The sequence below is a fragment of the Barbatula barbatula genome (genome assembly GCF_947034865.1).
Source record: "Barbatula barbatula genome assembly, chromosome: 6".
NCBI classification, from domain to species: domain Eukaryota; kingdom Metazoa; phylum Chordata; class Actinopteri; order Cypriniformes; family Nemacheilidae; genus Barbatula; species Barbatula barbatula.
Genome location: NC_136765.1, coordinates 23,536,005 through 23,549,403, shown reverse-complemented (window position 1 = coordinate 23,549,403; position 13,399 = coordinate 23,536,005). Strand labels below are relative to the sequence as shown.

General features: G+C 39.0%; 3 protein-coding genes across 7 annotated transcripts in view; 2 read left to right on the top strand and 1 right to left on the bottom strand.

The window, feature by feature from the left end:
• Positions 1 to 7,800, top strand: part of mapkbp1 (mitogen-activated protein kinase binding protein 1) — a 32,897-nt gene extending 25,097 nt beyond the window's left edge. For both annotated transcript variants that reach the window (XM_079459429.1, XM_079459430.1), the window contains exons 22-30: positions 49 to 282; positions 1,083 to 1,207; positions 1,343 to 1,482; positions 2,108 to 2,293; positions 2,795 to 2,870; positions 2,961 to 3,235; positions 3,320 to 4,144; positions 5,178 to 5,263; positions 5,397 to 7,800. In XM_079459429.1, coding sequence (XP_079315555.1) covers positions 49 to 282; positions 1,083 to 1,207; positions 1,343 to 1,482; positions 2,108 to 2,293; positions 2,795 to 2,870; positions 2,961 to 3,235; positions 3,320 to 4,144; positions 5,178 to 5,263; positions 5,397 to 5,636 — 2,187 coding nt within the window. In that variant the 3' untranslated portion in view covers positions 5,637 to 7,800. The remainder of the gene's footprint in view (positions 1 to 48; positions 283 to 1,082; positions 1,208 to 1,342; positions 1,483 to 2,107; positions 2,294 to 2,794; positions 2,871 to 2,960; positions 3,236 to 3,319; positions 4,145 to 5,177; positions 5,264 to 5,396) is intronic.
• Positions 6,974 to 11,508, bottom strand: jmjd7 (jumonji domain containing 7). Of its 3 annotated transcripts, none has more exons than XM_079459431.1 (9): positions 11,347 to 11,508; positions 10,051 to 10,170; positions 9,666 to 9,819; positions 9,058 to 9,311; positions 8,924 to 8,980; positions 8,749 to 8,844; positions 8,589 to 8,662; positions 8,116 to 8,275; positions 6,974 to 7,988 (listed from the first exon to the last, which is right to left on the bottom strand). In XM_079459431.1, exons 2-9 carry the CDS (start codon positions 10,097 to 10,099, stop codon positions 7,900 to 7,902), a joined length of 933 nt encoding a protein of 310 aa, XP_079315557.1. In that variant the 5' UTR covers positions 10,100 to 10,170; positions 11,347 to 11,508; the 3' UTR covers positions 6,974 to 7,899. The 3 variants fall into 3 exon arrangements, with proteins under 3 accessions (XP_079315557.1, XP_079315558.1, XP_079315559.1); XM_079459432.1 differs by having other exon boundaries at positions 11,189 to 11,484; XM_079459433.1 differs by lacking the exon at positions 11,347 to 11,508 and having other exon boundaries at positions 9,536 to 9,819; positions 10,051 to 10,281.
• Positions 10,288 to 13,293, top strand: tbpl2 (TATA box binding protein like 2). Of its 2 annotated transcripts, none has more exons than XM_079459435.1 (7): positions 10,288 to 10,649; positions 11,211 to 11,572; positions 11,717 to 11,804; positions 11,946 to 12,037; positions 12,165 to 12,332; positions 12,406 to 12,500; positions 12,606 to 13,293. In XM_079459435.1, the coding sequence occupies exons 1-7, from the start codon at positions 10,527 to 10,529 to the stop codon at positions 12,680 to 12,682; spliced, it is 1,005 nt and encodes a 334-aa protein (XP_079315561.1). In that variant the 5' UTR covers positions 10,288 to 10,526; the 3' UTR covers positions 12,683 to 13,293. The 2 variants fall into 2 exon arrangements, with proteins under 2 accessions (XP_079315561.1, XP_079315560.1); XM_079459434.1 differs by having other exon boundaries at positions 10,290 to 10,649; positions 12,162 to 12,332; positions 12,606 to 13,235.
• Positions 13,294 to 13,399: the final 106 nt, after the last annotated feature.

Sequence of the window (13,399 nt, the reverse complement as noted above, 5' to 3'; positions counted from 1 at the left end):
TTGTATTCGTTCACATGATGCTTTGTAACACTTTGTAACTTTCTTAAGCAACACAACGGCGGTGGTGAGCATGAGGGTTCAGGTCCACGGCCGAGGCGCCGCTGGTCCAGACGGATCGGCAGTATGGATCTAAAAGTGAAGTCAATGTTGGACCTGAGGCAGTTGGAGTCGTACGCTATGCCTCTCTTTCCCAGCAAAACCCCTGATGTTCATAAAAAAACAGCAACACGCAGGAACCAAGAACACGGAAGCAACATCAGTCTCCAGACCATCGCTGCATGGGTGAGAGACAATCTTCAAATCGTGATATACCTTATTTAAAAAACAAACAATGTCAGCATTAATAAAGTTTTGTTTTCAGTTTAATAGCAGTTTTGTTAATATTTTAAATTAACCTGAAAACTAAAAATGTAAAAATAAAAGCTATTTAAATATTCATTAAACTGCAATTAGACTAAATATAGACAAATCAATCATAAAATGACAAAGGCAATTAAATAAATATCAAAGTTAGAAATTGCACTAAAATGAACATGAAAACTAAAATTTAGAATTAAAAAATATTAGCTATTTTGTTATTTGCATTTGTCATTTTATTTCTTTGTTTATTGATTTAAGTTTTTTTATAAATGATATAAATTAACTTAAATATTTTGTTTCCTGTTGATTTTAGTTGAATTGTTTGCAATTTCGTGATTTGCTTTTGTCATTTTATTATTTGCTTATTTTTTTGTTGCTATACAAGTTTTATTTATTTTCATTTGAGCTTGTTAAATATTTTTTCATTTTAGTTAATAATTATATTGGCTCTACATAAACAAAAACTACAAATGTAACTATCATTATTATTATATATAAGCTTTTCAAGTAATATCAGAGCGATATAAAATATTTGGGTTCAAAATTATGAAGCTGTTTTAAAAGATTTAGATTAAGTAAATTATAATAATCATGCAAAAAGTAACCAATATGATGTAGTATGCAATGTAGTCGTGCAAAGTATAAAGTTGACATGATGTTAAAGCCAAAGAAAGGGCCACTTGTAAAAGGTTTTTTCTGATTTTGTTTCTTAATCGCTGTAGGTACCTGAAGCGAAAGGCTCAGAAAGTAAAAGTCGTCCTCAGTACATTGAGTTGTCCTCTCAGACTTCAGATGCGGAGGTGCTGTATCCTGAGGGATGTGAAGACCAAATCAGTCTGGCTGGCAGGTAGATCTAGAAAGTGTCAGAAATAGATCAAAAGAGTAATTTCATCTACAGTGATGCATGCTAATATTGCCATTTCTCTTCCTGATGAGATTTCCAAACCCACAAGTCTGTTCTATCCTCTCTGTTTCTGTGTAGTGAGTATCAGGTGAATAGGTTTCCTCCTGGAATGAGATGTGCTAAAGTCAACACATGCCCTGAGAAGCAGAGTCCAGACAGCGCCTGCTCAATGGAATATTCCAGCAGCCGTCTGTCCAGCCCTGAGCATCCTGGAGAAGGTCAGAAAAACAAACCTTTTCTTTTTTTAATGGGTTTCTTAGGCATGATATCTAGCGTTGCGAAAACCGTAGTGCACAGCGTATTGAAGTCTTAAAACAAAAATGTATTTACCCTCGTGCCATTTAAAACCTGTGTATGACTCATTCTTATGTGGAACACAGAAGAAGATCATTTGAGAAATATCTCTGTGGTTTTGTGTTTGTGCTGTCAACATCAATGGTGGCCAATGTTGTTTGGTTACCTACGTTCTTTAAAATATCTTCTTTTGTGTTCTGCAGAAGAAAGTCATACAGGTTTGGAATGACATGAGGATGAATAAATGATGGAAGAACTTTAAATATTGGATGAATTATCCCTTTAAAGATAACAACATGATGAGATGCATTCATATTCAATGATTAATCAAATGTATTATATTAATACTCATAATTAATTATTTCACCAAATGCTGACGTTCATGAGGCTGTTTATCCCTTTAAAAGTGTCTAGCATCCTGGTGCATTAGTTAAACATTTAATTCAATCTTACGCAAAGTTTTACAGGCAGAATTATTAGTTTTGGTAATATTCGGTCATATTTCAATGTATTTTATAAATATATTAATTCGTTGTGTGTACGCTTTAGACTCTGAGCCCACTGAGCCATTGAGCATCGATGGAAACTCTTCGGAATTGGAAATGGAGGATCTGGATGAGGAGGAAGACGACACCTTGAAGAACAGAGATGTTCAAACTCCTGTGCCTCAGACACCAGACCAGGAGGCGTTTCTTAAAAAACACTTTGCAAACCTCTCAGACCTCAACACACCTGGTAGGTCAAACCAAAGATAGCAATTTTAACAAGATGCGCCACTGCCGTTCCAATGAAAGGCGATGCAACGCTCGTTCTAGCAAGGGAAGTCCCACTTCCAGTGAAACAAGCCAATCATCAGTAAGTAAAGACTGATGATTTTCTGGGGCCGGGCTCACGTGAGGCGGTTGCCAGCCTGTGTGCAGGCGCAGTAGACGAGGCGACCTCGAAAAAGCGCAATTTTTTTCGCAATCTAAGCTAAGCAAACCAAAGTTATGATACAGTTGAATTATTGATCAGAAACATGCTGTTTAATTGTGATTTTTAGAAATATATACCTTCCCCCATTTAAGTAGATAGGACTGTGGACTTGCTATGACGTAAATAGCTATCCAGAGGGGTTGCAAACAAGGCCACCGAAAGGCATGACTTCTGTAAACAGACTTTGGTTAAACTAAGAGCTGCTTGTTCTTGTTTCTTACTTCAAACTAGATTTTCATACTCTTTTATTTCTTTGTCCAGCAAGTTCAACCAGAGTCACCGCAAACATCTCTGACAGCATGTCGTCAAAGTTCCTATCTCAGAATTCCCCTAGCAGGTAAGACCTGGACATCCAAATTCATATCTGTCCATGGCACTCAGACTTGACCATAAAATTTAAAACGTGACTGTCCTCTCTCTGTACAAGAACTGGATTCCCATTCCCCTCAAACTGCACAAATGGTAAGACCAACAGCGGCGTGGTGCGGCCCCCTATCTCAGAGGTGCGGCCCATCATGGAAAACAAGAGACAGCAGGAAATCCAGAGCTCTGAGAAGACATGTCAGCGTTTGATCCAGAAGAAACGCACACCTGTCACAGACTCCCACAGACTCATCAGTCCCATCGCTAAAGCCGCCGCGAGTCAGAGCAGATCGGCAGGCATGAGGAAAGCCCAATCTATCCACAACATCTCCTCAGAAGGTAACATACAGTACATTTAATTCACATGGTCACCTATGGTACTACATGACCTCTTTTCTAACTCGATTCATCTCGATTCATCAGCTGATGTTGTCCAGACCCCTCCTCATCCATCTAAAGAAGTCCAACCACAGATCCAAAACTCAGAACGAGGTGTCTGCACTACACCACGACGTTCCCTTCCCACGGTCCCATTCACCAGCCCTATGACCCCGCTCACACGGGACATCACCACACCCACAAAACCCAAGTCTCGCTCTTACATGAGCCCTACCACCAGCTCCATGGCCAAGATGTCCCGCTCCGTGTCAATGGGGGACAACCTGAACGTGGTGGATCCAGAAGAGCCCGGATCCTCAGATCCACGCCCGGACTTCACACGGAGCACCTCACAGAGCAAGCCAACAACCCCCGTCGCCACCGTTTCCTCTCCTAATACTTGTGCCGCACCCTTTCCAGGCCTGTACACACCTCACGCCACAGTTGCACCTACGCTCAGCGCTGGCTCGAGTGAAAGTCCTTTCTCCAAAAGTATGCAAGCCAAACTGACCAGCAGTGCTCGCCCCCTGCTCCATATCGACATTCCCAATCCTCTTCCAGATAAACCTTCCTTGTCTTCCCTTTCACCCAGCAGCAAAAGCCCAAGGTTTGTACAAAATGCAAAAGGATTCGCAAGCAGATCCCCAACAACTCCATCTTCACTTCACCAAGCGTGCGTGGTGCAGCCGGTCACAGCTGTGCGTCTGACCCCATCTGAAACCACGGACCGGATCGATGTCAGTATGGTGCTCCTTTCAGATCAGACCGAAGCAGAACTCAACTCAAACGGAGAGACAGAAAAAGTGGAAAGCACCAGGGATGAGTGTTCTTCAACGGGACAGTGCAGTCCAGGTGTTCTTCAGGACTCAGGTTTGATGAGATATCAGTTTTCTGTGGTTCCGTCTTCTGTTTTGCTACGGCTTGGGTTTCCTAAACACTCTACCAAAGGGCTCTGGCCTCTGTCTTCCTCCATCACCTCTTTCATCTCTTCTTCACACCCTTCATCCATCACTCATGACCATCTGAAGGGTGAGGCATGGCTTTACTAATATTTTCTGTGATCTCTGTTAAACCTGTGATGCTCGACCTCATTGATTTCTTTTGTTTGTTCTTTGTTGATGCTGAAGCATTTCTATTGGCCAATGATTGCCATTTGATGTAGGATTAAAACCAGAAACAAAATTTCTATCAACCAATTCCCGATATGAAGGTTAGAGTTAGGATTGGTTGATAAAAATGATTTGCCAGGTACAACAAATTGTGTAAAACTTGCATGAATCATTGTCCTAAACCATATATCCCAATTTCACTCTTCTTCATATGCTCAATTGCTTTTGGCATTTGTTTAATGTGACTTGTGTCATATACAGCCGGGGGGAATTAAGAGACCATTTCATTATAATTTTCTGTTTTATGAATTTAGTATTCATAGGTATGTTTAGTTAAATTATATTTCAATATTTCGTCCAAATTTCAAATGAAAAATATTGTTTCTATTTCGATTTATTTGCAGAAAATGAAAACTAAAGAAACAGGTCAAAATAACAGAGAAGATGATTTGCATTTTATCACACCTGAAAAACAAGTTCATGTTCACTTTTAAGAAATACAGCATTAACATTTTAATTATTTTAATATATTTATATTATATTATTTTCGAATTATTTCGTATTTAGGAAAAGTAAAAAAAATATGTGATAACACCGTTTTCATGCGTCTTTCACATTGCTGTTGGATGACTGTCACTCATGAAGTTTTTTTTTTCTTCAACAGACACTGCACTTAAATGACCACAATACACCTAGAAACACGAATTAGAATGGTCTTCTTTTTTCCCAACGGCTGTAGAGTTTAAACGTTTAGTAAACGAAAGTCCTGAAATCTGTCGTATTTTTCTCTGCAGACGCAAGTCTCAATGTGGAATCTTGTAGACTGCTTGCCAGTGAATTGCAGAGCGGTTTTCAGAGAGCCTCCCACCTCTATAAAATGGTAGGTTATCTTTCGGACGCATTTACATTTAATTGTAGTGCCGACTTCACTTCAGCCCACACGACTGTCTAAAACGCTTTCTATGTGCGGGAGACTTGAGTTTAACTTTGGGTATGTGTGTGTGCTCCTGTAGCTATACAACTCCACCGACTCCGGCGAGGAGCAGCAGGAGATGACACGTGTCCTCGCCGATGCTTTTGAGGCGATGAGAGTCGAGCTGAATTCTCTTCCTCCGTGCCCTCCTCAAAGATCGCCCAGCCCAAACAGCGAACGCACGCTAGCTAACACTGACCACCAGACGCTTGCCCTTTTAGAGCAGTACTCCAAACTTCTTCTCAACGCTGTGGAAAAGAGGATGGACAACAAAATCTGAGCTTTCGTAACAGGATTTTAAGCCATGATACTGCATTGCAGAACAGATTCGAAATAAAGAGTTTGAAAAGAACGCAGATATTCTACCTCCATGTTTAGCGCTTTTATGTCAGCAACACGCCCTTGATGGTTCTTGCCACTCACATTTTGTGCCCTGCTACTAAAAACATGTCCGGATGTTATTGCCAGTCAACATGGCTGCCCAATGAACTATAAATGATCATTGAGGGTTATCCATCATGCTGGCTGCATGGTTCAGCCATGGATCATCATTTTAAAGACAAGGAACCTAAAGACGTTTTGTATGCATGGATGCAGTCTGACGTTTTTTGAAGTGAAACACTGTTACAACAAAGTGTGGTTGAGAGAACGCTCGTGTTTGAATTTGATATTTCACCTTTCTCTTTCAGAGGGACCGGTATCCCTGGAAGTCTTAACAAATCAGATTTATCTCACTTTTAACGTTTTATTACTACAATGATTTTATACTGAATGTCGTGTTTGTGATGATGCTCTCAAGTTCAATTGGGACGACGGGATGTGTATTTATTATTAAGTTTGTTGTACAGTGACGTTGTGTCAGGAAAGCTCAGTGTCACCAGAGATTTGATATTTAGGGATAGCAAGAACAAAAGGTCTTACTGAATCATGAAGAATGATTTTGCCTTTTGATAGCTTTTGTATTTGAAATGGGATTTGTCTCAAGGATGCAGGTGCCTTAACGTTGACCAGCAGTTTGTCGTCGAGGAATAAATCCGGCATTTGTACTTCATTCAGATTCCTTTTAGGTTGCAGATGGCAACCAAAGCAAAACTGCCACAATAAACAACAGAATTGAATTGCTCTGGTGACACTGGGGAATATGTCATAACTTAGTGGAAATAATGTTGAAAAATGACATGAGTTTTACAAGTCGCTTTCACAAATCAGAATGCTTTCCACGGATCTTCTTCTTTAAGGTACGTTTTATTAACAAGCGATGTTCTGTTAGTCTTTTTCAGATTAAGAAATTCTGTTATCACTTCCTAAAAATCCTTTCTGCATAATTCCTTGCTAAATAGATGATGTTGCTTCTCTAACCTCCGGTAGAAACAAGACTTCTTTTCCGTAATTCCATATTGATCCTGTATCAAAGCACTTTTTGTCTCTAAGCTAATGATGGCGTTTGTAAGGTTAAGTGTACTGTAACCTCTTATCTATATGAGCATACTGTATTTTATAGTGTTCAGATACTCTTATACTGTTGAATGGCGAAGGTGCTTTTCCAAGCTGAAGTCAGTGCATACTTTTACATTTTTTCTACCATGAATGATTTTATCAAAGAGCACAATCTGAAGTAGCTCAGACACAACTTTTATTTTTTGATATTGAGGATATCAAAGTCTAAGCAATTGACAAACTGAAAATATATGAAGTGTTTACATGCTTCAACACTGCAAATTCCACCTTAAAGACTTGTCATGATTTCACAAATCTCCTTTGTCTTATGTACAATTGGTGCAAATGACCAGTTCAATGCTGAACAACATTTGTATATGCTTCTATTTTAAGACCACCCTATTTTCCTCATTTTTTACCAATGTGAGATTGCACTGGCAAAGACGTAATGTTTCCGAAATATTTTTGGTACAGTTTGCAAAGACATCAGATTCCCCATCTTTGAATATTTAAACAAACTTGAAATGCATGAGATAAAAATGACAAACTCAAATTCAGACCCAATTGATTTAGTTATTAAGATATGAGAGATTATGCATAACTAAACATTGTACGGAAAGTAGGATTACAGTGTCAAATTAATTCTATACGATAGCATGAACACACTACTTATGCATGAGGATCGGCGCATTTTAGGGTCGGCTCGCTCTTTAAACTAGAACGCATGCTTGCCAGCTTTACTTGCCCCTCATGAACCTTCAGCTTTCAGCTCTGTTTCTGTGATGACCAAGCTTTGCTCTCATTGAACATATGACCGAATGATAAAATGATGTAGTCTAGGATGACAGATGGACCAGTTTCAAAGACTGTTTGTTTCTTTTTGAAAACATGTGACTTTGTGCTCCAAACCGAAGTCAAGTGTTTTTATCCTTAGTGTGTATCCGATCTATCAACCACAGTCTTTCTCAGAAAAGTCAAACAAATAAAATTGTATTTATTACATGGACAATTGTTGTATTTATTGCACATTTCTTGCATACCACAAATAATAACTTGCAGTATCAAGAGGTTTCTTGCTGAATCAGATATATTTATCTGATGAAGTGTCATAATGTTCCCACTGCCCTTGTTAAGGACTCCACCAGCTGGAAGTAATTGTACTTAATGTCATATTCCATGTCATACCAGAAATTCACTGCAGAGACAAAAATATCATCATTTTAACCAAAGAATACCTACAATACATTAATAACTAAATTCCAAACTTAGTAAGTAATGAATGAAGTTTTGCACTGTTGCATGTTTGAAGACGCATCGCCCACCTGCTATGCATCCGTGAGACTGTCGCACATGGTGAAACCACATAGAGGGAAGGTACAGCATCTCTCCAGCTTCAACAGTACAGTGCAGAGGTTTAGCCAGTCTGTAGGAGGGGTATCGCTCAAAATCTGGATTCAGAGGGTCTAGAGGAATCCAGGGCACCTGATGAGTGAAAACACATAACACAGGCGTTAACAGGAATATAAATCTTTGGTAAACTAAGCAACAGGTCAGTTTGATGGCTGTCTGGTTATTTTGCGAGGTTAGTTTACTAAAATTCCAACTTTGAAAATGTTTCAAATATAATATTGCCCTTAAAATAATTGTTGCCTCAGAAATAAACTGAAGTACTTTTAAGCCACTAAAATTGTAATAATAAAAATTCATTTTTAAGCAACATGAATCACAACGTTTACTTAGACATGCAAGTACTGCAAATGTCACTAAACCCACTTATTGACTTTTATAAACTCACTTTAGGTGAATCTTCATCCACTATTTCAAATTCGCCGTCTTGTTTCTGTCTATATGTTGCTGGTTGATAGACCTCTGTAAAGAAATATAATTGCACAACAATATAAATGATGTCTGCGAAACTAACCAGGCAAAACAAAAAGGGTTTCTTGATTCCTTACCATACGGTATGAAAGGTCTATCAGTTGGGGGAAGCAATACAAACTCTTTACGTCCAGATATCACACAGTATAGATTCTCATAGTGATCCTTATGCACTGCAGAGAAAAACAAACGTTGTTTACTACGGCATTAATCAGGATATACGTTTTGATGTTGAGAATCTCAGACACTCACTCGATGTGACAGCACTTTCCTCCCCTAACCAAAAATTGACAGCATCAGGCTGTTTACCTGAATATAAAATAATAAAAAAGAGAATAAAACAAACATATTTGTGAAATAATACTTGTGAAAAGATGTCAACACACCGAGAGCTTCACTCATCCAGGGTATGTGAGTCTGCACGTCTCTGGTCAGCTCTGGTATCTCTTCCGTCAGATTTGAACACTGTTTCTGAACATAAAACACACCGTTGCTCCTAACTTTTCTTTCTATGATATCCAGGAGAGAGGAAAAGCTCATCTGACGCTCCTCTGGCATCACAAAGCGATCCCCATTTACAGCATCTGCGTATCCGTTAGGAGTCACAGCCACGCTGATTATTCTGGAGCCTACTTTCTCCCTGTGCAACACAAGTGTTTTCAAAACTTTCAGAAATTTCATTTTAACCCTGTATGACTTTCTTTTCATTTTGAAGAATGTCGGTAACCAAAAAACGTTGGTCCCCATTGACTTCCACTGCACGGACACAAAACCAATGCAAGTCAACGGGGACCAACTGTTTCCTGCCAACAACATTCTTCAAAATGTCGTCTTTTGTGTTCTGCAGAAGAAATAAAGCCATACACGGTTGAGAGGAAGAATAACATGACAGAATTTTCATTTTGGGGGTGAATTTCCCCCTCGAGGACACGGGTCAGACGTATGAGGTTCTTGGGTCATATGAGGAATGCATGCTGCCATCTGATTGGCTGACCTGAGGTACGCGGGGTTCCATTTAGACAAAGCAGGCCAATCACCGAAGGCGTTGCGAATGATGCAGGGCTTATTAGGACAAATCCATCCACGGTAAAACTGAAGTGGGGAGGGGGGCTCGTCCAGGTACGGTACCGCTTCATTTAAATAAAGCTCTGATAGAGAAAACACGCAAATAATACACATAGATTATAATGATGACACATCTCATAAAAACTGACTTGAACATATTTGGGTTTCACTAAACAATAAATAAATGCTGTTTTCCTCACTTAGGTTGTTGGCCATCTTAACTTTCACTGTTGTCTTATATCACTGTTATAAAATTGCTGATATACATATATATATATAACGTTAATCGTGCCCGTGATGTAAAACAAACTCACCCCGTGCTTCTCTGGGAAAATCTCTCAAGCACTCTTTCACTGCCTCCATTCCACATGCTTATATGTGTCTTTCATCAGCTTCAAATCCTCGTCTTGTCCGTTCTTGCCATGCGTGCTAGTCTACTCATATTCAGCGAAATATTACACGTCAAACTACTGTACAAATATGAATGACAGCTCAGCAGCTCACGTGTTTTACAGGCTCCCGTGTTGTGAACACGCGTAATTTCCGCTCATGCGCAGAAGCGACGCCGTGTTTGGAGCGTGTGTTTGTCGCCCTCTCGTGGCTCGAACCCGGACTGCAATCAACTCCTTTAAATGCGTCAAATTAAACTAAAATCGCCCGCAATATAGAATATTAGACTTTTTTATTTGATCATTGGTCTTGGCGAAACAAAGTAGACTTATTTTAATTCTTTTTCTTTTAGTTCAATTATGGTCACGCCCTCGAACGACTTCACACTTGTTGCCAATTAATGTATGCGCTTTCAGTGTTCAGTTTTCTTTCCTCGTTTTCTGTCAATTATTGTTTATCCTCATGGACCACAGGGAACATGGATGAGGATGCAGCCCTCGAAGATTTCTTCGATCATAATATTGTAAGTTCATTGTTTAAAATGTAAATAAAACGTCTAACGTTTAATCAATATAGGCCAGTTACATAGCCCAGATAACCGTAAGTTCTCACAGTTTGTTGAAATGGATATTGTTTACTGTTTTTTAATGCTTTAGTCTTTATTGTTGTTTTAACAACTGCCAACATTAACTGAGAAAAAACGGAAATTGGCCCACGTGCGTAATCAAAAACGCAATACAAATATAACCAAGTAAATGAAACATAATTGCAAAATATGTAATAAATTGCTACAGAAATGAAAAATAAATTGTATTGATCATTCAAATAAAAATGTAAAGACTTAAGCTACTTTAATGAAAAGATATACTTGTAGTCTATTTATTTTCTGGATGATGTAAAATAATGTTTTAACATTAATAAAAATGATTATGAAATATACATTTCACAATAATATTTTAGTTGGTTTTAGTTTATAGGATAGATCATCATAGATAAGGTAAGATTATGTCTGTGTCCAAACATCGATGATGCTTTTCATTTAAAACAATTTAGTTATTTAACTCTCTTTGTTGTTCTCCTGAAGGGTTCATCGGATTACATCTTTGAGGAGGATCTAGGTTTACAGGGTTCGGCTCCACAGCTCCAGGATTCCTCTTACCTCTCTTCTATAAACTCTCAGCAGAAGGATCTCACTGAAGACTTGGATCTGAGTTTTTTACCTGATGAGTTGAGTGTTCAGGATGAGCCGTCGCGGGCCGAAGATCTCAGCAGGAATGAAGACAGTGGCATTTACTGTCCGCCGACCGAATCCCCTCAGGCGGATACTGACAGCAGCAATGCTGTCCAAAACACATCTCAGTTCTGCGCTCTCCCGATGACTCCCATGACCCCTATGACCCCCATGACCCCAGTGGCGGAAAGTTCAGGCATCATCCCACAATTACAGTGAGAGGGTTTAGAAAGCTCTTCATTTGGCGTTGGCTCTTTGCAAGGCTGCAAGATATTTGTGATGCACAATTCTGTTTTTGTAATGACATTGAAGTGATTCATTGACTAATGTGTTGTTTTGAATGTCACTGTAAAATTCAGGAATATTGTGTCAACCGTGAACCTTGCTTGTCCTCTGGACCTGAAATCCATTGCACTTCAGGCTCGTAACGCTGAATACAATCCAAAGGTAAACTTTCCATGCTTGTGCGTATGATAATATCCGATATTTCTGAGGTACAGCCTAAATTTCCATGTAGCTACAGTAAATATCATTGCAAGGTGTTTGCAGCACCGTAAATATTTTTCTCCAAACTTTGCGTTTGCGAAGCGTTTCGCTGCAGTTATAATGAGGATTCGGGATCCGAGAACCACTGCTCTCATATTCAGCTCTGGAAAAATGGTCTGCACTGGGGCCAAGAGGTATACATTATATATATTGCTAATTTTAGGTACCTCGGCTGTAAATCTTACAAACTGAGCTCTGTAAAGTCTTACGTGTGTCGGTTAGCCTGTACTTGTCATTTCCATTGTTGATCTTTCCAAGCAGTGAAGAGCAATCTCGTCTCGCTGCACGGAAATACGCTCGGGTCGTACAGAAACTAGGCTTTCCAGCCAAATTCCTAGACTTCAAAATCCAAAACATGGTTGGAAGTTGCGACGTCTGCTTTCCTATACGCTTGGAGGGCTTGGTCCTCACTCACCAGCAGTTCAGCAGGTCTGTCTGTCAATTGTTTTATGTTCACGGGTTTCAATTCGACTAAACACTTTCATTCATTTGATCTCTCCAGCTATGAGCCAGAGTTGTTTCCTGGTTTGATATATCGCATGGTGAAGCCACGTATTGTCTTGCTGATTTTTGTTTCTGGAAAGGTTGTGCTCACAGGTACAGTAGATATAATCTTTGTATACTCTATAAAACGTGTAATCGTGCATTGGAATTGTTTTGTTAGGCCACGTTTAACCGCTTCTCCTAATGTTTTGATGCCAGGTGCGAAAGAGAGATCGGAGATCTATGAAGCTTTTGAAAATATCTACCCCATCCTGAAAGGATTCAGGAAACAGTAGAAATCGTGCACTTACTGAACATGTGATTCGTGAATACCTGTAGGGGATTATGTGCCTTGTCCTGGAGGCTTCGAATGCAATAATTTAACCAAGACTTTTGTTGTTACACATGGTTTAATGTCTTTATGATTATTGGTGATGGATGCTGAAATAACAGGAGGCCACAAGAGTAAATGTTTTGTTAAAATAATCAGACGTATGCACTGAGATTATCAATGTTTTGTCCCTTACTTGTTGTAATTGCAGAGAAATAAATTGTAAACATCTCTTATTTTGTGGAACAAGTATGAACAGTAGGTTGTATTTATTCATTCAGAATAGAGAAGTGTGGTTTAGTTTTATTTCTAAAATGGTAATGGTGAATTGTTCATTTTATCCATTGTTTCTGCCCAATTAAGTAAATATGTTTTTTTATAGATCGGATAGATAAATACCATTGTGAACGTCAGCTATTCAAATCATTTCGAAATTGTATTATATACATGAAGGATTGTTTTATGGTTGTTATGGTATGCTTCATAATGGTATTTATAATTAAAACCATTAGAATTTGCACAGGTGTTTTTCTTCAAGCCCAAACCTACTGGTTCCCATCCACCATATAACATCCCACTAACAGAATACCCACAATTCCCAGTATACAAATGAAATCCAGTAGAATTCAGATTTTTCAGCAGGGAAAACAAAATGAAGCTTCAAATAAAAGTAAGGATTTGC